This window comes from Centroberyx affinis, unplaced genomic scaffold (genome assembly GCF_046629955.1).
Source record: "Centroberyx affinis isolate AG114_WGS23_722 - 3 ecotype Tasmania unplaced genomic scaffold, CSIRO-AGI_Caff_v1 ptg001191l_1, whole genome shotgun sequence".
NCBI lineage: Eukaryota > Metazoa > Chordata > Actinopteri > Beryciformes > Berycidae > Centroberyx > Centroberyx affinis.
Window position 1 is genome coordinate 59483 of NW_027279715.1, and position 25159 is coordinate 84641.

The 25159-nt window shown below is 41.6% G+C and overlaps 5 protein-coding genes across 7 annotated transcripts; 3 read left to right on the plus strand and 2 right to left on the minus strand.

Moving 5' to 3' along the window:
* The first annotated feature begins 5017 nt into the window (after positions 1-5017).
* On the plus strand, positions 5018-6730 carry LOC139648318 (lysophosphatidic acid receptor 6). The gene is made up of 2 exons (XM_071524400.1): positions 5018-5155; positions 5659-6730. The coding sequence occupies exon 2, from the start codon at positions 5752-5754 to the stop codon at positions 6715-6717; it is 966 nt and encodes a 321-aa protein (XP_071380501.1). The 5' UTR covers positions 5018-5155; positions 5659-5751; the 3' UTR covers positions 6718-6730.
* A 16-nt stretch (positions 6731-6746) lies between these two features.
* Positions 6747-15389, minus strand: ints11 (integrator complex subunit 11). 2 transcript variants are annotated; one of them, XM_071524395.1, is made up of 17 exons: positions 15210-15389; positions 14852-14949; positions 14560-14633; positions 14224-14452; positions 14010-14108; positions 13881-13915; positions 13646-13784; positions 13400-13464; positions 12568-12757; positions 12398-12481; positions 12235-12324; positions 11767-11929; positions 11454-11564; positions 10962-11023; positions 10594-10736; positions 9553-9682; positions 6747-7314 (listed from the first exon to the last, which is right to left on the minus strand). In XM_071524395.1, exons 1-17 carry the CDS (start codon positions 15235-15237, stop codon positions 7249-7251), a joined length of 1806 nt encoding a protein of 601 aa, XP_071380496.1. In that variant the 5' UTR covers positions 15238-15389; the 3' UTR covers positions 6747-7248. The 2 variants fall into 2 exon arrangements, with proteins under 2 accessions (XP_071380496.1, XP_071380497.1); XM_071524396.1 differs by lacking the exons at positions 14224-14452; positions 14560-14633 and having other exon boundaries at positions 6749-7314.
* A 329-nt stretch (positions 15390-15718) lies between these two features.
* On the plus strand, positions 15719-17469 carry cptp (ceramide-1-phosphate transfer protein). Its single transcript, XM_071524401.1, has 2 exons — positions 15719-16078; positions 16298-17469. The coding sequence occupies exons 1-2, from the start codon at positions 15945-15947 to the stop codon at positions 16818-16820; spliced, it is 657 nt and encodes a 218-aa protein (XP_071380502.1). The 5' UTR covers positions 15719-15944; the 3' UTR covers positions 16821-17469.
* Positions 17470-18495: 1026 nt separating this feature from the next.
* Positions 18496-19239, plus strand: ubxn10 (UBX domain protein 10). The gene has a single exon (XM_071524404.1). The coding sequence runs from the start codon at positions 18496-18498 to the stop codon at positions 19237-19239; it is 744 nt and encodes a 247-aa protein (XP_071380505.1).
* A 1277-nt stretch (positions 19240-20516) lies between these two features.
* Positions 20517-25072, minus strand: ddx19a (DEAD-box helicase 19a). 2 transcript variants are annotated; one of them, XM_071524397.1, is made up of 11 exons: positions 24982-25072; positions 24708-24768; positions 24394-24586; positions 24150-24242; positions 23160-23262; positions 22938-23052; positions 22611-22788; positions 22222-22459; positions 21929-22091; positions 21643-21834; positions 20517-21545 (listed from the first exon to the last, which is right to left on the minus strand). In XM_071524397.1, the coding sequence occupies exons 1-11, from the start codon at positions 25042-25044 to the stop codon at positions 21484-21486; spliced, it is 1461 nt and encodes a 486-aa protein (XP_071380498.1). In that variant the 5' UTR covers positions 25045-25072; the 3' UTR covers positions 20517-21483. The 2 variants fall into 2 exon arrangements, with proteins under 2 accessions (XP_071380498.1, XP_071380499.1); XM_071524398.1 differs by lacking the exon at positions 24708-24768 and having other exon boundaries at positions 23160-23289; positions 24969-25044.
* Positions 25073-25159: the final 87 nt, after the last annotated feature.

Here is a 25159-nt window from a genome sequence, read left to right on the forward strand (position 1 = left end):
AGGTAATCATCAACCTTTTTGAGGCAGATTACCATCCGCGGGATCAACTCTCTGGCGTTTTGATAGTAATCACCTCAGACTATATAAAGTGGGTGGCTGTCTCAGACCGCCTGGCTATGATATCAGTAATGGATTGCTCATGACCCCGTCTCCCGCTGCTTCTGTTTCCGACACAGTAACTGCGTGGCATCTACCAGGAGCGGGGAGACGAGGCTTCCACTGCCTTTTCGTGCCGTGGGTGTGAAGAGCGGGGAGAGCTGTCGACTCCCATTTTTGCCTCGGCGGTAAAAGGCCCTCTCACGGCAGACATAAGCACTGCTGCAGCGGGGGAATCACTGGGAGAGATGTGTGGGTCTCTAGGAGGGTGACCTACTTTTGCTCCCCACTCTCTCCTCGTATCCCACTCTCCCCTCTTTGGTCTGCGGGAGAGAGGCAGGAGTCGCACTACTGAGCACACAGCTTGTAACGTTATCCCCTCTGACTGCAGGTGCGAGGCCGCGACCAAAGAGGCAGATACAGTTGCCGCATGGATGTTGTGTATTATGCATGCATCTGTGTTCCCACTGCTGCCTAACTCCAAAATTTATTTCCCCAAGTTATCTTTTTTTCATCTCGCAATATCATTACCGTGCTCACTGGTGGTGGTGTGCATGTGTGTGTGTGTGAGTGTGTGGTGTGTGTGTGTGTGTGTGTGGGTGGGGGGGGGGTTAATAGAGAAATAGAGACATGATCAAAGTGTCATAGTCATAATGATATATTCCTCTGACGGGGCACTGCACTCTACTCAGCCTATTAAAGAGAATACATTTTCAATTACAGATTGAAATCTCAAATAAAGTATTTCTTCTAATCTAAAGCGTAAGATTCTTAGATGTGGATGACTGTAAACTGCAACATTTCAGACAATGGAGGAGACAACATAATTTATTCATTCCATAGAGATGAATATGATGCCAAACGTTTCAAGAATACGCTCCACTCCCACTGCTGCTTCGCCTTTGTTGTACTGCTGAGAGAATATCTAAAAAGGATCATATCTATTCTCTCTCTTTTTTTAAGCATATGTATTTTCAGAGTAGTCCATCACATAGAAGTGGATCAGGACTGGTTTGAGGACACCAATATACTGTTACTACAACTGAATTGGGGACATTGTTGTAGATTTTGCACTTGATAGTCATTCCTCACTACCTGTGTGGCAATATTAATAAAAAATCTTGTAAAAATCATCTTTTTTATAACTACAGAATGTGAACTACAGTGGGTCACATTCAAAGACTCTTGACACATGACCTTCCCAAGTTTGAGATCCACTGTACCAGAAGCAGTTTGCAGTCATGCTAACATCACTGATGACTTATTCAGTAGCCTTGCCAATGCAGATTAGCTAGTCTTGCGAATGCCTCAGCCAGACTGTTTGGTTCCCTCTGCAGCTCGGAGCGTTGCTCCTGGGTGTGATGTGCCTCCCAGCATCAGTTCCACTACATCACTGGCTGTTGCCGTAGAAACTTGTAACTCCAGTTTTGGGGGGTTTGTACTTGAACTGAAGGTTTATACGTTCCTATATAGGTAGAGCCGGTTTCGTGATCCTGTGAAACCTGCTCAAAACCTATAGAAATTCACACATGCATGAAAACAAGGCTGTTTTTCTAAATTCCTTCACGGAGATCCGAGGTTTTCATCCATCAGCAGCGATATGCAAGAAAACCTGAGGGCAAAAACATGTCAAGACCAACTCCTTCAAGGTCTGACTGTCTCATCAGGTTTTCACTTTATTTCTCAGGTGTGAGTCAAACACGTTAAGATCTGGTTCTGCTATGCGTGGGAGCTTCGTGCAGAATTCATCCGCCACACACTCTGTGTTCATGAATGTGATTTAAGGTTATTCATTAGCACGACAGCACTCAGGATGTCGGTCCCGGAGGAAGCGGTAATAAACAAGCTTCTCTCTCTCAGGAGCAGTGAGTCATTAGAAGTTTTGACCTTGGCTCCATTGTGCGATAATCGTGTTAGGGTAAGCCTAATTGCTTAAGGAGTCACAGACTGGCAGCCCAAAGCCCTTCAGCTTGGACAAAGTCTTTATCCACTGGAAGGCTTTTTCAAAGTGTGCAGTGGGTTATGTGCTGTTCCTGTCGGTGGATCCTGGGGAGGGAGATGGCGTCCTAAAGCCACGAGTGGATAGGGTGAGGACCGGGTCAGAGATGGAACAGCTGGAAAGGAAACAAAGGAAAGTACTTTGTAGGAAGTCAATTTCACTGTGTCAGCCAGTATCAAATATTCAGAGGCCTAAAAGGAATCCAAAACATCACCGCTGAGTGTAAGGAGTTTGAAATTCAATGAATGGTGAAACAGGGTTATGGAGGGTACCAGGGGTTCACTCCCTGTATCGAGAGCTGCTGGAAACTGACATTGTCACATCAACAGAGCAGCTGATCTCTTTAGAAAAACAACTAGGCCGAATCCACCACCTGTTATCACTGATGGAGCATATAGGTGTTACCTTTAATAGATTCCATGCATTTTGGAGTTTGAAGCCATACAGCCTTAAAAGACCATGCTCTACATAAGCAATGTGAAGTCAAAAATAGAGCCTCTTATATCATGCACTTAGCAGGAGTAGTTTTAGTGTGATCATCCTGTGCTTTAAAAAAACCCCACAAATCCAAGGATTACAAATGCCCTATCATGAATTGATATGAACCCACGCACAATAGAGGTATTCACAGCCCAAAAAGGAGACATTTTTATGAAGTCCTGGACAAATAAGCATTTAAAGGTTCCTTGATCGGGTGATTTTGAGTATCAAGAATATCATCATCAAAACTACTGGGTACAACTCATTTAATAGAGGTGAATTTATTGACTTTCACTATATGAGCTATAGCGGCATAGCCTGGGCAAAAGCCATGCAAACACCCTCTTCCAGTAGTCAGTCAGTTAGTCAGTCAGTCAGTTTGTTCCATTCAATGTTTAACTTAAATGAGAAGTGCAGAGTTATTCAGAAAGGGAATTACAACAATTAGTTGAAGGAAGGGCTTATCAATAATGCAAGTTGCTGCTCTGCAAGTGAGTGAGGATGATCCTAAGCTGATTACCTAGAGAGAAGGGTTAACCAACAAACAAGAGACGGTGAGTGCTTTACTGTGTAGACCTGGCTTTCACCTGAAACACCTTACATTCCTGTTGTCTCTGCTGGGATATTTTGTTCATTTCAACAGTTCTGGTATCAGAACAGGTACGGCCAATGAAGGTGAATGTTTGTTTTTCTATGCACTTTGTTTTAGGGAAAAGTAGGGCAAGACGAGCTGCAGGCTTGCTCAGTCCCCGCCCCCTGAATCACAACACACACACACACACACACACAAAGATCAACTGAGCATGGACACAGTTGGTGAACTATATGAACTTTATCATAACCTCAGTGTATGGATCATATTGAGCACAAGCAGGTGATAGCTGCATGTCTTGGTTATGTGTGTTCCATGCCTAATACATTTTGTGATTGATTTCTCCACCTCAATGTAGTCATTCTTTTTTTCTCCCTTTGTTTATTGTCTTGCAAAATATTTTTGATTTTGATTAAGGCGACTGTTCTCATCCTTTATCTTGCCATCTCCTGTTCATCTTACGGCTTTTCACGGCAAGAATCAAATCCAACATATGATGATTTTAGACATCATGGGATACTGTTAACATCAAATGACCAGAAACAAAAGATCTGTAGGAGGGAGTGCCTCGTGCCTCATGTCTGTGGCGGAGTGTGTCTGAACGAGGCAGCCTCCTCTTGGGTACGGCTGGACTAGATACTGAGCAATACTGAGAGGCTGCCGTTGCTAGGCGATGGCTCAGTGCTGAGAGAGGCAGGATGAGGGAATCCTACAGACGAGCATGGGAGCTGCTGGCTGTTGAAGTCGGCCTCTCTGATACTGTGACGTCCCAGTTACCCCTCATCCCACTCTCAGCCAGAGTCCACCTACCTACTGTCTCTGCCCATCTGAATACATATTTCACCATGTACTTTAAGCAAAGATGCAAGATATTTAGATATTTCAATTCATTTATCTTGCCATATGTTGGCTGATGATTGTTTAAATTAATATATTCAGTGATAATTTAGTATTGATGAAGATATGTGACATATTTGCATCGTAAAATCTTGTGCTCCAGTTATGATTAATCTGCCAAAAATGTGAAAAATTTCACCTTAATATGTGTGTATTGTGTATTTTGTAGAGTGGAAGTGGTGATGAACTGTACAACTGTTTTCATCTTGTGGTCATTTTATATACATGACTCAATATTTGAGCTTTTGAAGCCCTCATTCTTAATGCCTGCTGATTCAGATCACAAACCAGAGTGGTTCAATATAATCTGAACATTTGCTGTAAAGGTTTTAAATACTAAAATGCTGTAATTCAACCTTCTGTTTCACCAATAAGATGGTGCTTAAAGCCTAAATTTGTGAGCAGTGTTTCTAAATTACAGTTATACTCTAATGTCTCATGTAAGACTCAACTCAGGACACTGCCATCTTTATGCACCTAGTCCATTTTGTCATCATATGTTCTTGGCGCCATCTAGTGTGTAAAAGCCCTTAAATTTTCAGTAGTATTATTTGAATTAACAAGCAATAATATATTGTATGGGAAATGCCATGTTCTTGATCAGGACAGCACTAAATGTTCCGAAAGTAACATTTGTTAAGGAAAATCTACCCAATCAAACGGCTATATTCTTTAAACCAATTACCAGATTCAACATAGTATAGTAAACACTTACGACCTAATCTAATACAGAACTTGTAACCTATGTTGTTACATGTAACCTATGTTGTTACATGTTACATTTTGTGTAATTCTGATACATTAAACCCACAGCCAGCCCTCAAACCATCCACACACTCATCACATACCCGACAGACTGCAGTGAGTGGGTGGATGAACCCTAAAAACAGGCTGTGCATCATCTTTTTTGCGCTATGGTTTCCTGTTCTTAAACACCTACACTGAAAAAGGAACAGAACTCTGAAGATCAACATGATCTTCAGTATAAATAGGAGTTGCATCAACGATTTCACAGTGTTATCTTGCTTGTTCTATACGTATTTTACCCATCTGAATTTGAGTATCAGGCGAGGGAGCAACTAAGCAACTTGGTAAGTAAAGTTCTCTTCAAACTCTCTTCACACAAAGTCTACTTTCACTTTTGTGTCAGCCTACTCTGATATGAAACGTAATAAATCACATTTGATTTTGTAACTTTTAACAGAAGAGAAAGACATCTACCAGCGGGATGAAATGCTTTCAATTGTTTCAAGAGTCTTCTTGAATAAAGCGTAATTTTCTTGATACTAGTGGAGGTTCTGTCTTATTCAGTTTCAAGTTTCAAACTTGTTTCTAAAAATCCGTGTAAAAAAAACCCATGTTTTGCATTGTTTCCAAACAAGTGTAAATATCTCCCCCACATTGGTAGAAAAATAAATAATTCAGATGTAGTTCTTGGCATAAAAATATGATTTATGTTATTTATGTAACAAGCAGAACAAAATAATGATTTATTGTAATTGTTATTTATCAACCAAGTAGAAATTAGTTTCCAATGTTGTATGAAAGTAACAGTGAATAAATCTAAATGTGAATAATGTTTGTTTTGCTACAGCTTTCTGTAACAAAGTGAGAGATTATAAATCAGAAGACACATTTCCTGGTCATCAACATCAACAAAACACTGGACTGTCCCCACTAATCTGACATGATGAACACGGTCCATCTCAACTGCACTATCTCACCAGCTGAGTACCAGTACCAGCTATTCCCAGCCGTCTACAGCCTGGCCTTGGTTCTGGGCCTCCCGGGTAACCTGGCTGCCCTCTACGTCTTCATCTTCAAGATCACTCCCCGTACCTCCTTCAACGTCTACATCATCAATCTGGCTCTGGCGGACACAGCCATCCTCTGCACACTGCCCTTTCGCATCCACTACCATGTCAACAAAAACAACTGGGTGTTCGGAGACATGGCCTGCCGTGTCACAGGGACTATGTTCCTGGCCAACATCTACATGAGCTTCTGTTTCATGACCTGCATCTGTGTGGATCGCTACGTAGCCACCGTACATCCGCACACCTACCTGCGGCTGCGGACCTCCCACTGCTCCGCTGTGGTGAGCGTGGCACTGTGGCTCTTCTTTGGAGCGGCCATACTGGGCTTTATCCTCATGGGCCCTCTGGAGACCAATCGCGTTAACGGCTCCCACAGCTGCTTTGAAAATTTCGCCCGCCACGAGTGGGACAGGCGTATGGCACCGTTCAGCGTGCTGGGCCTGGTTTTTGGCTCTCTGCTGCCCTCCGGGTTCATCCTGGTGTGTTACCCGCTGGCTGCCAGGCGCATTTCGGCGATAAGGACTAAAACGGCCCAGCGAGCCGTGAGGGTGATTTGCACCATCCTGGCCATCACCGTGCTCTGCTTCGTGCCCTACCATGTGGTGTACCTGCTGCACCTGCTTCGACACCTGGGGGTGATCCAGTCGTGCCGCTGCACCAACGCCATCTACGATGCCAGGCGGGTCACCATGGCCCTGGTCACCCTCAACACGTGCCTGGACCCCCTGCTGTACTACGTCACCACCAGCCACTGCAAATGGAAGCACTTCATGGTCAGGTGGCGGTGGAGAAGGATCAGGAGGACCAGGGGAGTTTACAACATTGCAATGAGCTAGGTCAATCTGGGAGGTACCAGGAAAGGACAAGATGGCACATGTCTATGTAAATATAGCTTACTATTTGCTTCCATCTCACAGGATTACAAGGGAACCCATGTCATTTGTATCAGCAAAAGTAATAAAACAAAAAAAAAAGACTTTTCTATAAAAGCGTTTATTCAAATTGGCTTTATACAACAGAATAAAGGGGGAAAATAATTTCTTATTCCTCTGATCTTGGGCAGTTCAGTCTAGACTTGTTTATGAATGAATCGGGATGGACTGGAAAAAAACAAAAGAATGGGACATTCACTGCGGACAGTATCCAGGCTGAATTTCAAGGAATATGGGGACATTTTTCAATCACTATGACCACTATAAAATGGAGCAGAACCAGAAAATATTGCTTGATGATATTTACAGATCAAAATATTGAAGGGAGTTGTTCACATTAATAAATCCAAGATGATAAGAATGACATCATGAGAATTTTTGTGTGAATTTTCCCTTTATCTTTACACATAGTTGAGGGTTGGATCACTTGAGATTTCAGCACAATCCAGATGGAAGCCCTTTCTTCAGCAGCGTTGAAAGGAAGCTCCCTAGGTCTTCATCCTGACAAAAGAAACCAGAACAGAAAGTCAAAAAATAAGCATTGTGAGAAAACACAAATTGTCTTATTTGCACTTTTACTCATGTAACACTTGCAATCATTCACTGAAATGTCAGTATCAGTATGTGCAGAAAGTATGTGCAGAAAGTGCAGTGTTGAGTAATAACTGTAATCCTTGAATTATGTAACCAGATTATAAAATCTCCTCCTAATCAGACCAGGATCAGGATACACATTTTTAATGTGTTATCTCAGTTCCTCTCTCAGAGATTACTGTTCAATTTCAGATTATACTGACTGTTTTACATGTTTTTTTGTTACTTTTTTTTACTTTTACTTTTTTTACTTGAGGCCTGAAATGAAAATCTTAAATAATACCTTTTTTCTCCCAGTTTCATTCAATTTTAATACATTATCAGAAATGAGTACATTTTGTTTTGATAACCACTGTATTTCATATATTACCAGGTTGTCATTGTAAATAGGTAATTGCACTTAACTTACTTGCCTCATTAAATAATGGATAAATAAAATTATTTCAATAAATCATAATTCATTTGATGATTCAAATGTTTAAATTGTGAAAAAGGGATATAATGTATCATATCATATATTGATTTAAGTTCACCACATTGGTTTCAGTAGCCACCTGTGCAGGTCAAGGCAAATTGTTTATTGCAACCCACAGAAGCGTGCCACTGTAAATATCTGTAAAAAAAAAAAGGGGGACACCGCTGCGGGCCAGACGAAGTGGGTAAGCAACAGCTACAGCTAGTGTGTGTGTACACCACAGATAGAACTTAAAAAATACCCATAGCTTCCTATTTGGCTGCTGCACATACGTACACACACGTCACACACAAAGCCCAAAACAGATTAGAGGTGATGTTGCAAAGTGATAAAAGAAAGGGAATGGATAAAAATACTTGGCTCTACTATGAATCAGTTTTTCTTGATGGCAGTGAAGTCTATAAAAATAAAATAAAACAAAATAAAATATAAATATACTTGTGTATTGTACAAGAAGACCATCTCACACAGTATATTGTAAGCTCTGGACTAACGTGATTTAGCCTATCCTACATTATCAATGTTATTGAATGTTTATTTATTGTATCGTCGCCAATAACTCTGACATTTAAAACTGCACCAAACTACAGTCTACCAGAAACTTTAGTGTTACTAATTCCCAGCCAACAGCCAACAGTGACAAACCATTTGCCTACAGCACGGCCAATCCCAATCGAGATTGGTCGATTGACAGCCAATAATCGCGATGCTGGTCAATCCCAGACCGGATCGGTCAACTAACAGCTAAACATGATGTGCGCAATTTTAACCCTAACCCTAACCCTAATCCAAAACATAGAAGCGCTTAAAAAAACCTACTAGGCATCAATAAAACACCTTAAAGCAGTTTAGCAGCGCATAGGGCAAGATGACCTACTTTGACTGTATGACCTTAAACAAATGAGAATGGTGCTGTGGTTTTGTGCTTTGTACTGTATGGTGAGGGGTTTTCTCTGAGGAGCAGTCTAATATTCTTGGCAAGCTTTGTGGTGGTTGTCTTGTACAATACACAGGTATATTTATATTTTATTTTGTTTTATTTCATTCTAACCTACATCAGACATTGGTACAGAATAAACATTCTCAATCTAGATTTCTGCACCATTAACATTCAGCATACAGACACAAAATGTCCTCATCAGCTCATCTTAAAATAACTAAGCAACTGATTACTTTAAATTTTTGGCTGAGAGTACCTGATTAGGAAAAATAATTGATAATCAGAACAGATGCTTGAAATAATCCGCCCAACAAAAACTATATGTGATACCTTTGGTTTACATTTAGTAATAATTGGGTTTATCTGACACTTTGTTAGGGAACTTAAAAGAAACGACACAGAAGCAGAAATATTATTACACATCAACAGTGATATGATCACCTAATATGGTTACAGTTAGAAAGTCATTAGGTCTTTTATGTTCAGCAACACACCCTACATATCTTACAGTACATCTCCGATTGGTTGATATGCGTCACACACAACTGCTCACTGAGCAGTGTGTGTACACGTCAAACCACAGACTTTTCCCTCCTTTGCACAGTGCACAAATTCAACAGATCAAAATTCCCCCTCCCCCTGCTTTCAATTTGTTCTCACTTTGTTTTAGATGGCACTTAAGATGCCACTGTAAAATTAACACTGCAATACACTAGGATGAACGTTTTACCTGATAACTCCAGGAAAGCAGCAGAACCTTGGTGTTGGTGTCTTCAGCTGAGGACGACACTTTGATGACTATAGACTCCACCATGACTGTGCCGTCAGGGAGGTGCTGGATGGTGTAACCTTTTAACACACTGAAACATAAACAGCAAGGAATTATTTCCGATGTGGGGATGTAAAAGCATAAAGCCTACAGAAATCACCTTGGATTACTTGACAGAAATCGAACAGAAATGGTAGTGTCATGGAAATGCAACTTTCACCTTAAATCCTAGGCATTAAGCTGACACTCCTATCCAGAGTGACTTACAATGAGTGCAAAAGTAATAAGCTTTAACTCAAAGACCTGCAACATTAGGAGCAACCGACAGCAAGGAATACAAGCGTCAAAGTCAGAGTGCCCAGACAAGAGAAATAACAAATATTCATATGTCTCTAGCAGGGTTGGGGCCATTCATGAGAGTGCATGGTAAATTACAATTCAATTCCAGGAGTTGGAATTGGAGTTGCACCTAGCTCTAAGGAACCAGAATTGGAACTGAGTTGGAATGACGGGAAACAGAATTGAATTCCATTCAATTCCATGAAATTCCACTTAATCAAATAAATCAAACGCATTCAATCATAATGTATGTATTACGATTACATGCTATGCATCAAATACCACCTGAAAGATACCTTTAACATTTCATGATATTCAGTATTGATCACTTATAGCATTATGTGTAATCTCAGATATGTAGTAAGAAAAAACAAAAAAACATGGAATTTCACAATTTCCAGTTCCAATTCCTCAGTTGAATTGGAATTGATGAGTTCATTCATGAATTGACCCTAACCCTTGCAATGTCCAGTTTGATAGAAAAGTACTACGTAAAGACAAAATATCTTTTTTTAACAAGACAGGAGCAAGCAGAGGAGGAAGGCAGAAGCAAGGGAGACGTGATTTATGGGAAGAAGGTAGGGAGATGGTGTAGTTGTGAAATATTCTTTGGAAGTTGTGTGTTTTTGTGAAATAATGTACGCGTTGCCCCTCTCCTCTCACCTCTTGAGGTGTGTGTAGATTCTGTGGAGTGTGTCGGGGTCGCTGTGGGGGTCCTGGAGCTGCACGCGGCAGGTGAAGCGTAACTGATGTTCGTTGAGGCCCAGCTCCTTCAGGGCCTGCTCCGGAGACACCAGCCTCAGACTCTGTTCAGGGGAAGGGGAGAGAATACATTATCTGTCAATCATAATAACCTGAGACTGCATCACTTAAACTTACAGGCATCTTCAGCTCATCTATGAAAGGCTCACAAAAGCATAATAGAATATTTTTTTATTGGACTGACATACATAGTATTATTTAATGCATAGTGTTTTTTTTGTGCACATGTCAAAGCATATATACGTTCATGCATATACCAGCAAACTTACATTTTCTTTCATGATCAGGGTTCCGTGCATGGTGCGAGGTTTCTTTGGATCAGGCAGAGGCCCTAAAAAAAAATAAAAATAAATAAAAATTGAAAAACCAACAAACACATGGAAAACATTGTACTGTCCCGATAGACATACAACTACATATTTTTCTGTGGTTTTAGAGCCTCCTCATCTCACATATTCTGATATTTGTTGCGGAGAAGAAAAATGTTCATTCATAGAGTCATATGGCATAGTTGTTATAGGGTTAAGATTATTAACAGTGTAAATCCCACTGAACACCAACCTAAATCTTCAACTCGAAACAAAAAATTTAGGTCTGGAAAAAGGATGAAATTTTTAATTGAAACTGTGTAGTAACCCTGTTCAAAGCCATCATCAACAAGGACAGACTTTATGCGGATGTGCCCTTTATTGTCATTATACCCAGGGCTGTATATGAAAGAGACACATTTCTGGGGTTTCTAAACTGCCAGCAGAACATACCTCCGAGAGCCATCTCCCTCTTGAGCAGGTTGAGTGAGATATCCACTGGCACGCTGGGGTTCGTGGACACAGTCTCTGTCTCTCCGTTGGCTGGCATGTAGCAGTTTATGCCTGCCATTCAAAAAGACACAGGCACTAACAAGACTGCAGACGTCCTACTGTGAGCGGCATATCATAGCACCAAAGAACCCAATTACTTTTACTAAGCTAGACACTGCAGATGTGTGGTAAACAAGTGGGGTTTGGAATTGTGTCTAAACCAGCAGATGGGAGAAAACAGCAAACAGGCGGCTGTGGCTGGAGTTGCACTTACTGAACTCCTGTTCAATCTTGCCCTTGAGGAACTCCATCTTCACCGCCTCCCCATGTACCAGCAGCATGTTGCGCGGCTCTGCCATACGGATGAGCTGCATGATGCCCTTGGCATCAGCGTGGGCACTGAAGGACATGTACTCCACCTGAAGCTTCACATCCAACTGTAAGAATCACAGAAAAAGTCAGTAACCAAGCCTGATGTCGTTTTTCACATGGATGAATTCCTTTTTTATGTTATTTTTTAAGCACTTTGCATTATCAGAATACAGTCCCAGGGAAGATGGGAGAGAGGGGATGATGTGACAGAGGTCATGAGTTGCAAGTACATAATATGTGACTTTACCCGCTGAGATGTAAGCATTTATTCAGGCCATAAAGTACTGTATGATCCCATAAACCACATGAATGTAGACATAATTTAAGAAATGTTTGTTAAATGGAAAATAAATAATTGTCTTTGGCTTACCGTTGCTCTCCCCTCCATCTCCAGTTTCCTCTGCCCATTCAGGATCTTGTGGCCAATTGTTCCTTGCACACAATACCCAGGCATGATTACCTAGCACAAGAAGATCAGGTTACACTTGAAGTACTGTTATCTTAAATCTCTTGCATTTCCTAATGAGACTCACCATGTTCTTGTCATTGCCAGCCCATTTCTTGAAGATTTGTAAAGACTGGCCAGCATGCAGCATACCTGGTGTGGCAAACACCACCTAAAATAGTAATAGTAGAGTAATCAATCTTAAGCTTAAAGTTTTTAAATATGCACTCTCTGGAAGAAAAGAAAAAAACTACTCACCATTGGTCCAGGATTATCTGCATAGGAGCGATCAAAGGCCTTGATATGCTTGAATTCAAACATGTTTCTCTGTACAAAGGTTTTGCGAATCTTCTGATTGGTCCATGTGATGAAAAGCTTGTAGTAGTGATTAGCTTTCTCTGTCAGGCCGGTGGAGAAGTAGATTGGGGCCTTTAGGTTCATTCTCTCCCTGTGGAATGAGAGGCAAAGATGTTAGTATTTGTCCAATGTCTTAAGTGGTGTCTCACCACTTAAGACAAAAAAATCCATATACTGTCATGTTTCTATCAAGCTTAATGCAATGACTACACCTATTTCAAAAAGCTGCTATTTGTACTCTGAATCCATACAACTTCTGACCTTATAGACTGGAATTGTGTGCAATCTTTCGACACTAAATTGGCTTTGTAAGCATTACATTAAAAACAAAAACCCACCCTAAAACAGATTTACTGTTCTTAAATATCAACAGTTCAGTTGATATTTCTTAACTATCACACAGTTCAGTATTTGTTTTTGCCCATTAATAACTGGAGACTATATGCCACAATATGTTTCCATCCAAATGAGTTCTATTTCATTGGAATGCTAACAATTATGAACCTAAAATGAGCTTATATTTCAAATCACCCAGGGACCTGTCACTGTCTCCACAAGTCACTGTCAGTTCTAAAGTATTTGTCTCTCATTGACATTATCAAAACAGTCTTTGCTCCTTTGTTCCAAGCTTTGGGAGAGACTTGTTCATGTTCACAAACATAGACTGGATGTCTAACTGTAGAAATAACTGCTTTAGGGTGGATTTTCTTTTTAAATTTAAGACCAGCCCTACCAAAATGTTTCCAATAGGATACAGAGCTCCTGTGCTCTTCCCAGGGCAAAAACTGGAATGAGAACCTGGAAAGACAAGATTATAAGTATACAACAAAGAAATGAGAAAATCAACACTTAGGTTCAATCATTAAAATTATGTTGTTACATCTCAAAATGCTCTCCATGATACCTCACAACATAACAAAAAAAAAACTCCACTCCTCTGTCCTTCACCTCATTATATTCAACTATGCGTAGTTCCTACCTTTCCTCCCCGTTCTACGGTCTCGTGGACTTTCTTCAGGAAGTCCCTCTCCCTGCACCTCTTTGAGTCACGGATGGTGGTGGCGTATGTGGACTCTGAGATGAGGATGTCCGGACGACACTTATCAATCCATGCAGCCCTATGGAAATATAACACAGAACGTGCAGCAGAAGGCTTAAGAGACTGTACATAGGCATATGCTTCAACTGTGTATTGCTAGATAAATACCACTTACCCTAAATGTCTGTCTGGTGTCATGTTATAATCTCCCTAAAAATGAAAGGAGATCTGACATTATTCTAAGACAACGGTTGTCAAATTCACTGATTGTGAAACAGTCCAGACTTTATTTGTTTGTACTCACGGTGTAGACCACAGACTCTGATCCCACTTTGATGTGCACCATAGCAGCTCCCAAAACGTGGCCTGCATAGTACGCCTTGATCTCCAGCTCATCATCCACCTGCCATCAGCACAACAGAAACAACTTTATTTGCCATCAAACGAGATGAGCAGCTGGTGCAGACATTATTAGTGGATGGATATCTGGGCACATCAAAATGATATCAGCATCGCACCTGGACAGTTTGGTGGAGGTTCAAAGGTATCACTTTCTTCATGCAATCCTTGATCATTTGTGAAGTGAAGAAGTTGGTTTCGCCCTTTTTGTCGACAGTGATCTTCCGGAAGTCTTCCAGCAAAATGGGACAGATGGCCTTGGTGGGATGGGTCATGTAGATGGGTCCATCGTAGCCCACCATCTCACTCATGTAGGGCAGAGCGCCACAATGGTCCAAGTGGAAATGGCTAGGAAAGGAACATGTGTAACTATGTAGAAACACTGGAAGATTATATTTCTTTTCTAGATGTCAGTGAGATACAAATGGCAGATACTAAATATTCAGATGACAAACCTGATGATCACACAGTCCAAGAACTCTGTCAGACGGCCATTCTGGGTTATATAAGAGAAGTCTGGGAAACGTCTCTGGAATGACAATACAGACTTGCCATCAGTAGGGATTAAACTGCAAAATATTCTCTTTAGGGAGAACCAACAGAGCTGCACCCCGGATAGGGCCACCGCATAAGGAGCTCATACAGGTATGGCAATATGCAAATAACTTGCGCATCGCAGAATATGAGAGCAAACCTTGACATTCTGGGTATCGTTTCTTGTCTTGAACAGCAAGGTACTTTACTTACATCATCATTGAATCCCATGTGCATCCCACAATCAAGCATAATATTCTTGCCTCCAATGGAGACCAGGATGCAGCTGCGGCCGACATCCTGTCCAGCACCTTGGAGAGAGAGCAAGAAAGTTGTGGGAAGGCACACAAAAAATATTGTGGATGCACAAGTATGACCACTAAAAACAAAACAGCAAAGTAGTACAGGACGAAACATCCACGCTGCTTTCGACCCCGATAACAGAATATGCAAAAGTTATTAAGGTTGAAACAGGCACATGGTGAATACATAACGTTAAAATTATTTTCTCTAATTTAATGTTGGCGTTAACTAGCTTTGTTGATGCTAGCTAGCTAGCAACTGTACTCACCCAGTGGTGTTACTTTTATTTCAGGCATGTTCTTTAATCCGTGTAAGTCTGTAGATAGATGGGTGCCACCTAGGTTGCCCTGGCGGTCTAACTGTTTCCGAAGAATAACCCTTTGTGTACAAAGAAATGTTTATTATCTAACGCGTATACATGTAGCTAATTCCATGTCCATGAGTTTTCTTGACCAGAGTGTCAAGCGACCCACAATAAAAAACGAAAACATCCGGTCTGAACATTCAAAATAAAATACTTATTTGAGTGGGATATTTTTTCCTAAAGACGATAAAAAAGGTGTGGTGTTAGGTGATGTCAAGTCAGCCAAGTGGACAGCTTAGTATTTTTTAACTATGGTCTGCACCTGGTCTGTAGACAATACTTATTCTTTTTATGAAGCTACCAGATTTTTAACATTTTATTTTACTTTGAAGGCACAATCGTCGTATTTCCGGTATTCTTCCTCACGAGCCTCAACCCTTCTGGACCGGCTAGAGTCTGCGCGGTAGAAGCGGATCAGACCAAGGAACGAGTTGTCACCAGGAAACACGAAGAGCAATGCGCGGTTTTTCTTTCACTTTTCATTGTCCCTACTGGTAATGTGTCGTTTAAGGCGTAGTCTTTCATTGTATAACAACACACTTATATCTGTGTCGACCTCCAAATCGTGAGTAAATCGTTAGATTGATCCATTTGTTGCCCGTTTTCATCTCGATCGACAGCACTTCCTTATAGAACAGTATGGCCGGTTCTGTAGCATCAGAGGACCAGAAATTCTGTCTTCGAGAGGTTCTCGACACTTTCAAGTCATGTCTATCAGAAAATAAAGAAGTCTTTATTGAACACTACGTAGCCGGGTGGCGTGGTCTTGTAAGGTAAGTGGTTTAGGGGCAAGCTCATGATGTCAAAGCCTGACCTACTGTGCTTGACTCCTGTTTGTGTGTGGTTGTGAGCCTGTTTCTAATTGCCATGCAGTTACTGTTTATGTTTATTACTGTGTTTCTTTCAAGCCCCTCACATTATGCAGCTGTAATGGGTTAGACCGCCATGTCATAGGTAGTAACAAATTCATTATTTATTTATTCCCATAATAGGTTTTTGAACAGCTTGGGAAGTGTCTTCACCTTCATCTCTAAGGATGCGGTCAACAAAATCCAGATCCTGGTCAACCACCTCAACGGCGAGAACGGGTCTCACTACATCACCATCCAGTCTATGGTTAAATACGAGCTGGAGAATGGACTAGTGGACCAAACCAAGAGAGGCAGCCATCCAGAATCAGGCTGCCGTACTCTGCTGAGGCTCCACCGCGCGCTGAGATGGCTGGAGCTGTTCCTGGAGCGCCTCCGCATCAGCACTGAGGACAGTAAGACGTCTGTCATGTGCGCAGAGGCCTACAACGAGTCCCTGTCCCAGCACCACCCCTGGGTGGTCCGTACGGCTGCAGGCATGGCGTTCTGCGTCCTCCCTGGGCGCCCTACTTTCTTTGAAGTGATGAATGTAGGCAGCCCGGAGCAGGTGGTGGCCATGCTAGGGGACGCTCTGCCTCTGATCTCTGAGGTGTACCAGGTCACCGAGGAACTTTATACTCAACATGAGCTGCTTGGGTTACCTTAGAGAGCAACAAGTGCTAACTTTTGCCACTGGCAGGCAACTTAAGAGGGGGAGGTGCAGAAGTGATGCGTCCCTCTTATTAACTTTATAAGTTGGATGATCAGTGAAAAGTATCTCCTTCTGGTCCCTGCTCATTGGCTGTCAAGCTAGCTGCTCCTCTTGTTTTGTGATTAAGGTCTATGTGTTATCTGTATTGTCTAATAACTATGTATAGTTCCACTCAGACTCTAGACAAGGTATTACCTGATTGGACCAATGAATGTTAATGAATCAATACCATTTGAATGTGTACCTACTGCTTACTCCAGTATTTAAAGTAAAACTAATGGTAATGGTAATGTTGTCATGTTTATCATGAATCATAATGATGTATCTCTTCATTATCTTTTCAATTCAACATTTCCCTCTACTTTTCTTTACATAGATGAAGGGAACACTATGATCTCACTGTAATTTGTACCATTCAATGTTTAGTCTGACTGTATGAATTAAGTTACAAAATATACAATGTGTATAATCTGCAGGTTTTGGAGCACCCTCAATGAGTAAAACTAGCTATATATCTATCAATTTATTCATAATGAGTTATCAATTATTTAACGTGAATTATATCGTATAAACATTACAAGATGCAATTTCCAACAATTGTAATAATAGGCTACCTATTGTGAAACAGTGTAGCCTAATAAAACTTTTATGTTGACTTGCTTCCTGGCTGTGAATTTGTGTGATGTTAGATTTATTTGACACTTTAGACATTGACCCTCATTGATAAAGATTCTGTCACATGAACTCCCATCTGAGAAGATTTCAAGTAGGTCAGGAGATAACAGCGGTAAAAAAATAAACATCTGGTCAGAACAGACATTCTCTCCCATTGTCAGTGGATGAAATAACAGTGAAATTAAACTAATCCTAATTTTGCAGGGGACCCTATGGAAACTACTCAAGGGCCTCTGGGGGGTCCCTAAACCCTATTTTGAGAACCCCAGGCCTACAGCGCACAACTGTAGTCAGTGGACTCACTGCAGCTGCACGCTTCCAGCACCAGGGGGCTCCCTCCCTGCCTTCAGCCACAGATGGTCGTCAAGGCAACCAGACTGTCATGGTAACTTCACTGACGCTGAAGAGAAATACTTCCTGCTGAAGCTTGGAAACTGGATGGAAAGCGACTCACTAGCAGTGAAAATAAACGGTATTTCTATAACTTAACGTACTTATGCTTTCGTGTAATAAGGCAAATGGTAAACCTGTCTGTCAGTGTGCTGCTGCAGCTTCGGCTATGCTAATGTCAGTAAGGCTAGTAGAGAGCATGTTTAATATGTTAACTAATGGCTTTTTAACTCTTTGACGAGACCAAACGTTACATTGAAAATGGTAGCCTACTTTAGAGTTCCTGCCTCAGAGGATTAGTGGCTGTAGCTTTTTTGAGTAGGTTATAAGGCTAAAAAGAACAGTGATGTGTAAAGTACTGTATGTGTAAAGTACTGTATATGTTAAGCATCAACAGACACCATGTCAAGAATCCAGAGATGATGCCTCTCTAATCAGTTTTTCTTTAATTATCTTTGCACAAAAGACGCCGAGAAACGACTGAGAATCCAAGAAACGACTGAGAATCTTCACTGACAAGACCTGTGCTGAACCCAGACATAAGAAAGTCAACAGCTGCAGATCAATGCATTTGACAAGGCCAAAGTCCTCCAAAGGGCGAAGCAGACCCACTGTAAACCACACTCTATATGGAGATGATACAGCCAGCATCCAGAACCCACCCGTGACTCCAAAATCCCCTGTGCACAGCAGGTCACACAGCTACCTCTGCTCCCAGTCCCAGTCCCGGTCCCACACCATGATGAGGCAGACCAGCCAGCTGACCCAGGACGAAGTGGTCCACATGCTGCAGTTTGTCCCCGCTGTTCCCGCACTTTCTTTAAACAAGTACAAGGTCCTTCCATCCATTGAGAAGAGGCAATCAGAAGTGAACCCTGGGAGTGGCGTGGAAAAGAAGATGTCCAAGCTCAACCTGTCTGATAATGTCATCCTTCAGCAGGGGCAGGGAGAGCCGTCTCTCTCCGGTGCCATGACCCCGGCTGTGACCCGGCCCGATCCCTCTGACCCGGGCCCCACCCTGACCAGAGAGACTACAGAAGGAAGCTCTTCAGCCGGTGCCGCCGGCAGTTTGCTCCTGGCTATCCGCGCGCCGTGCGGCAGGAGGTTTCAGCAGCACTTTCGCCCCACGGACACTCTGCTCACGGTGAGAGCCAGCGCAGAGGCCAGATACGGAGCCAGGTACGGCGAGGCTTTCATCGAGACCATGGATGTGCCTCGCAGGACCTTCACAGACATGGACATGACCCTGGCCCAGTGCGGCATCTTGAACAGATCAGTGCTGTGCATCTCTCAAGAAGACAGCTTGTAGTGGGCTATGTGCAAACCTGAATAATAAGTTTTGTTTCAGTGTAAAATATAGGCCCTATGCTTATATTTAAGTCTAGAAAAGCTTTCTTTTTCTTTGCTCAAGGCAGATTTAATATCATGTCATCTGACTCAAGGAGAGTTTGGGAACATGTTCTGCTTTACCAATGCACATAATATTCCAGGCAGCTGCACAAAGTTTATTCAAACAGCACTAAGTTTATCTGGTTGTCACACACAACCATAAAATCATGGCCAGGGCTGTATGCCTGTATCTGCCTATGAGCACACTGAAGTTAAAACGGTGATCTATTTCCTCTGACAAAACATTCAGTGGGTGACAATAACATTACACAGCATTTTTTCATCAAAATAGCAAGCAGCTGATTCAGGGCTTTGCCTGCTATCAATGGCTGGTTTGGAAAAGAAAATCCGGATTATCTCAGTGTGGTATTGGCATTCAATACCAAAGCAAAGAGGTTCTTGTAATACCAACAGGCCTGCTGACAGAGCCTGGCAAATGTAGTAGTCCTAACACCAACAAAAAGTTTTTCCCACAGTTGATTTGATGCAACTTCACACACACCTTTCTTCTGAGATGGATGTTCTCATATGCCAAATAAAATCTCTGTCGGGTGCAAAAGCTCAAAATTAGGTTGTCAAGATACAGTGAATTCATCAAAGATGCATGCTTCATTTTTGTATTATAAAACCTGTCTGCTAATGAGATTTCTTGGCTGTAACCACCTGTTGTATAATTCTGCTTGCTGGGTGTAAATATGGAAGTGTCTTCACGTCTGTAAATATGAAGTTCTTAATAATTATTCTCTTTTTATTTTACAGATTGTATCAGTGCATAGTCAAATGAACATGGCCGATATGGGCTTATGAATGACAATGTTCTTATTTCTGTTAGGCCCTCGTACCAGAACCTTTATGTTCCTACAAATGGCATAGGTGACATGCTGTTCAAAAAGGGTGACAAAGAGAACCTCATGCTTTATGCACACAGAGGGAAACCAATTCAAGTTGCTGACTCCATTTTCAGCAAGTACTCAATTTTCACTTTGCTGCCTTTACTTTAAAATGACTGAAGTCTGGAAATCATGTTTTCTGAATGTGTAAGAACTGTTTTCATAACGAATGATAGAAGAGTACCACTATGTTTGAACATGTTTCAAATGTCTTTAGCACAAACAACCAAACTACAGCTTTCTTTTGTCAAATTTTATTATAACACCATTACAAACAACAATGAAAAGTGCACAAAGAATAAGGGAGTTAAATGCTGCCTATCTTTCTCAGCTTCTGCAAACAGTTAATGTCAATTGCCATCTGAATATATTGTATATTCACTAAAGAAATATATTTTCATTGCAGTGTTATGTTCAATAAAGCTTCTCTCAGGTAACTGATTTAATTCTTTCAGATACATCATCAAACACAATGGTATTATTACTCTGTAAAGGTGCCAAACACCTGTCAACTGACAGGCTAAGAGTGCCATGCAAAAATAGCATCTCAACTGCAAGTAAATTTCAAGTTTTTTTTCAAGTTTAATTTCACACATTCATGTCTGCACAGTTTTTTTTTTTACACATACATGTTTTTTTTTCCTTCTGTAAACAAAAACAGAGCAACAGCTCTAGCTTCACAGTTTGATTTAATACAGACTCAACTATCAGGAACCAAAACTAGGTCAACTATCGATAATAGGCTGAAATAGGCATTTTAAACCTTAAAATGCTTCAAGTCATTTGAGGATAGTTAATCTCAAATCAGCCTTGATCGAGCTATACAAGCATCTATGAGACACACTCTCATATCCCAGTGATGCTCCGTTAAGCTTGAGAATTATTCTAATAATTCACTTCCACTCTTAGTATCAGAAAATCAGACACATCAACACGGCAAACTTTCAACGGTAGCATCAAATGCATTAAATGCTGTTACTACCAGCTAATGGTTAGGTCTACCACTTCCAGGTCTCTGGGAGATGCTCAGATCTTAAAGGCTTAGGTGACTCCAGTGAGATCAATCAAAGAAAAACAGAACAAACTGAATGAAATCGAAATAAGTGCAAACTGTTTGGCACAAACTACTGTCAAGAATTAAAGCTTTGCATAGTCAGGATTAGCGAGCACCTCTTATGTAAACAACAAAATAAACCCTTGAAAGGACTCAAGTCAAGTGCGAGGTAACACGTCTAACTGCATAAGTAGTAGGTGGTGCACTAGTAGCAATGCATTCAGTTTATCAGTCTCTCAAGCTCATCAAGATCCTCAGTATCAAGTTTCAAGATTTTCCTGTCTGTGAGGGAGAGAGAAAAAATAAATCAAGTTAGTCAGGATCCAAATAGTTGCCGTCTTATAGTATCAATGTCACATTAGAAGAAAAAGAAACGTACTGAAATGAGCTTCAATTTCGTTGATGATATCCATGCTGTGTTGGCTGTCAACCATGTTGACGGCAAATCCTTTTTTGCCAAAACGCCCCGTGCGGCCAATCCGGTGGAGGTATGTCTCGTTGTCAGCTCTCCCCTCTCTGTCCATTGGAAGGTCAAAGTTGACCACAATTGACACTTGCTCTACATCAATACCTGTAATTGACACACCCGCAAGTGATTGAAACATTTAAAATCACCTCCCAACAAAAAAAAGTTTTGAGTTTTATAATCTTAGGAAATCCTTTACCTCTGGAGCAAACATTTGTGGTCACCAGCACCTTTTCCTTGCCGTTCCTGAAGCGTTCGATAACGGCGGCTCTCTGCTCCACGGTCATTTCCCCGCTCAGCAGTGCCACCTGGTGGCCCTCTTTGGTCAGCTGTCCAGACAGCCAGGCAGCCATCTTGCGAGTCTGAAGATAAGGCACCGTGTCAACTTGCCATAACTCAACAGCAGGATACATATAGTTAAGGAAAATAAGATTCTAATTATTAAGAGTACTGGAGCCACATACTTAGGATGGGTTCAAACAGCTGACTTACATGGCAAAAGATCATGGCCTGTGCAATGGTAAGGCTCCCATACAGATTACAGAGTGCGGTGAACTTGTCCTCCTTCTCCTTGCACACCACGTAGAACTGCTTGATGGTGTCCAGAGTCTCCTCTTCACGCTTCAGCTTGATGATATTTGGGTCAGGAACCACCCGCTCTGCAAACCTCCACACGGAGTCCTCAAAGGTTGCAGAGAACAGAAGCATCTGACAGTCCTTTGGCAGCTGTCTGCAGTAAGAAGAGGAGAGAATGAGGAAAACACTAAGAGAGGGGAGAAGAGAAGATTGTTGGCTGACTTGACAGAGAAAATAAGTGGAGGCCCATCATGCAGGTCAAACGTTATTGTGAGAATAGGTGTTCTTCTCTGAGGGGAGCCCGCCTTTGGATACGAATGCTCTGGTCCTGATGCCCCTGCGTGGCAATCATGACATCGGCCTCATCCAGCACAAAGACGGAGATCTTCTTGGGGTCGATGATCTTGAACTTGGTGCACCAGTCCAGGACTGTGCCTGGTGTTCCAATGACAATCTGCTCCTGCAGCTTGGTGCCTCGCTCCACTGAACAGAATGCAGAAAATCAATAACATGAACTGATGTAGCAACACTAGCTACCACAAACAATACAAGTCTACAATACAAAAGGCTACATGTAGCCAACTTCATTGTCAGATTGGATCAGAGGTAAGTTAGGGTCACAGTGTTCTTACTTCTATTGCCACGAATGGCATATGCCAATTTCACTTCAGGATAGAATTTCCCCATTTGCTCAATAACATGACCGATCTGCACAGCAAGCTCGTATGTGGGTGAAATGCAAAGGCACTGAAAGAGACAGAAAAAAAAAAAGATTTTCATTGGGGACTACATGTCAAGGCCTACAACTGAAAATGTGGACACTGACTGGTTCTACAAATTACAGTCACATTTACCTGAGTCCATTTGTTGGCTGGGTTTACATGGCTGAGCATGGCCAGTGAAAAAGCAGCCGTTTTACCTGTGCCAGACTGCGACTGGGCAATCAGATTCTGAGGTCTGGAACCAGAGAAAATACACACATCGCTGAGAGGATAAATCACAGATGATACCTGATGTGAGGTATGTTAAACAGTGGTTGAAAACTACTGTTTTCATGAGGCTAGGTTCCCTGGCACTGAATAGAGGAGAATATGAGTGTCATTTAGAATTATAGCCCAGTTACTTCTGTCTACGTGTAATTTATATCTCTCCCATTCATTTTACAATGCATGCCATATGCAATTAGTTTTTTTTGTTTGTTTTTTACATTTAGTTTAGTTTAGTTTTTTGTCATTTTTGAAATACAAACTTTACAGTGTCAAATTTAATTTAAAATTAACTGCCCAAAATAAGAAGACATGGATGTGAAAATAAAGTCTGTAAGGCAGCGTGTTTGAGGGATTATTTCTTGGTGGAGACTTCCATTTCTTCCTGTGGGTGTCAGGTGATTGACAGCAAGCAGAGCATAACGTAATGCAGCGCTGATATGAAAAACTCTCAACTCAGGCACAACGAAATAACGATAAAACAGAAACTGACAAATCCAAATTAACGCTTCATGTTTATCAAGTGTGTAGAAGTTGTTTTTCACAGTGTACAAAAATTAAGGGCTGCAAATGGCTTCTTCTGAAGGTAGGAAAGTGAGGCCTGATATCTCCAGCTACCTGATTGCAGACGCCACCAGGTGTAATGTAAAGGAGAGGGGCAAACTAAATGATTGACAAAAACTTAAAAAAACAAAAAACCCACCAGTATCATCTTTAAAGCCATGCTCTGGACTAAACTAAATGTCATTCAAAAGACTCCTTGTTATTTAAAAATGTGATTCAATGAAGGGTTTCTCAACCCAGGAAACCCTAAACAACAATTCCCTGAATACTGAGCAGTGAAAAGTGGGCACTCACGGCTCTGCCAGCATCATGGGCAAAGCGTTCTCCTGGATCCTAGATGGTCTGTTGAAGCCCATGCTGTACACACCCTGCAGCAGCTGAGGTTTCCTGTTAGTCAAAACAACAGGAATGCAGTTTTAAAAAAGCAGATACTGTCAGGTAAACCAACCATATAAACATCACTGTGTGTATCTACAGGTAGCTAAGAGCCTACGGCCAAGAGAAAGTTGTCTTCACTGTCATAACCCTGCAGACTTACAGCCTCAGCTCTTCAAATGTCTTAACGGAGTACAGAGGAGAGGTGGGGTCTCTCTGGAGAACCTCCACCTGGTTTCTGTTCTTCACTAGAGTGTGGCGGATCAATTTATTCAACAGGGACTGTTCAGCCGGGTCCACTTGGTCACCAACGTCTCTCCCACCTGCATGGTCACTCTTCTTTGACACAATGTTTCCTACACGAGAACACCAGAGAAGAACGTCAAAAAAAGTAAAGAAAAAGAAAATGAAAATTGACTGAAGATGCAATTGAGGTAAAAAAAAAAAAAAAAACAACAACAACAACGATGAATTTACCATTTATTTCTCCCCTCACGTTACGTTGCCCATCCATTTTGCCCAACCATTTCCTGTCAAACTGGTCAAGGACAAGATTTTTTTTGACATCGTTAGCATGGAAAATGATGAAACGACGTTTCATGTAAGTAAGTTAGCAAGCTGTAAAGCAAACCAACTAGGTAGCAGGTTCAGCTAGCCGGAGCTGTATTAGCTAATGTCCGATGAGCGAGTTAGCCCGTGTTTGATCCTACTTTTTGCCTGTCACGAGCTGTCAGTTACCTTTCAAACTCACCTTAACGGGTACAGTCGTAGATTCTTGAACATCGACTGCCTGCGCCCAGGAGTCTGAAGCCATTTTCGAAAGTTAATAGTGTATTTGATTCTTTTTTTTTAACGACACTTCATCAAAAGTTTGATGTGCGTGAAAGTGAAGTGACGATGTGCCGCTTTCATCAACCAACCAGCAACCG

What these genes read in the sequence shown, in the direction of transcription:
- ubxn10 (XM_071524404.1), top strand. Translation starts at nt 18,496, where the DNA reads ATGCATTTGACAAGGCCAAAGTCCTCCAAAGGGCGAAGCAGACCCACT.
- ddx19a (XM_071524397.1), bottom strand. Translation starts at nt 25,044, where the DNA reads ATGGCTTCAGACTCCTGGGCGCAGGCAGTCGATGTTCAAGAATCTACG. An exon ending in CAGCCAACAAATGGACTCAG is followed by an intron (nt 23,053 to 23,159) that starts GTAAATGTGACT and finishes TGTCTCTTTCAG; the next exon opens with TGCCTTTGCATTTCACCCAC. An exon ending in CAGAGCATTCGTATCCAAAG is followed by an intron (nt 22,460 to 22,610) that starts GCGGGCTCCCCT and finishes TTCTTACTGCAG; the next exon opens with ACAGCTGCCAAAGGACTGTC.
- LOC139648318 (XM_071524400.1), top strand. Translation starts at nt 5,752, where the DNA reads ATGATGAACACGGTCCATCTCAACTGCACTATCTCACCAGCTGAGTAC.
- cptp (XM_071524401.1), top strand. Translation starts at nt 15,945, where the DNA reads ATGGCCGGTTCTGTAGCATCAGAGGACCAGAAATTCTGTCTTCGAGAG. An exon ending in GGGTGGCGTGGTCTTGTAAG is followed by an intron (nt 16,079 to 16,297) that starts GTAAGTGGTTTA and finishes TTCCCATAATAG; the next exon opens with GTTTTTGAACAGCTTGGGAA.
- ints11 (XM_071524395.1), bottom strand. Translation starts at nt 15,237, where the DNA reads ATGCCTGAAATAAAAGTAACACCACTGG. An exon ending in CCGTAGAACGGGGAGGAAAG is followed by an intron (nt 13,465 to 13,645) that starts GTAGGAACTACG and finishes TTGTCTTTCCAG; the next exon opens with GTTCTCATTCCAGTTTTTGC. An exon ending in CAAGATTGAACAGGAGTTCA is followed by an intron (nt 11,565 to 11,766) that starts GTAAGTGCAACT and finishes TTTGAATGGCAG; the next exon opens with GCATAAACTGCTACATGCCA.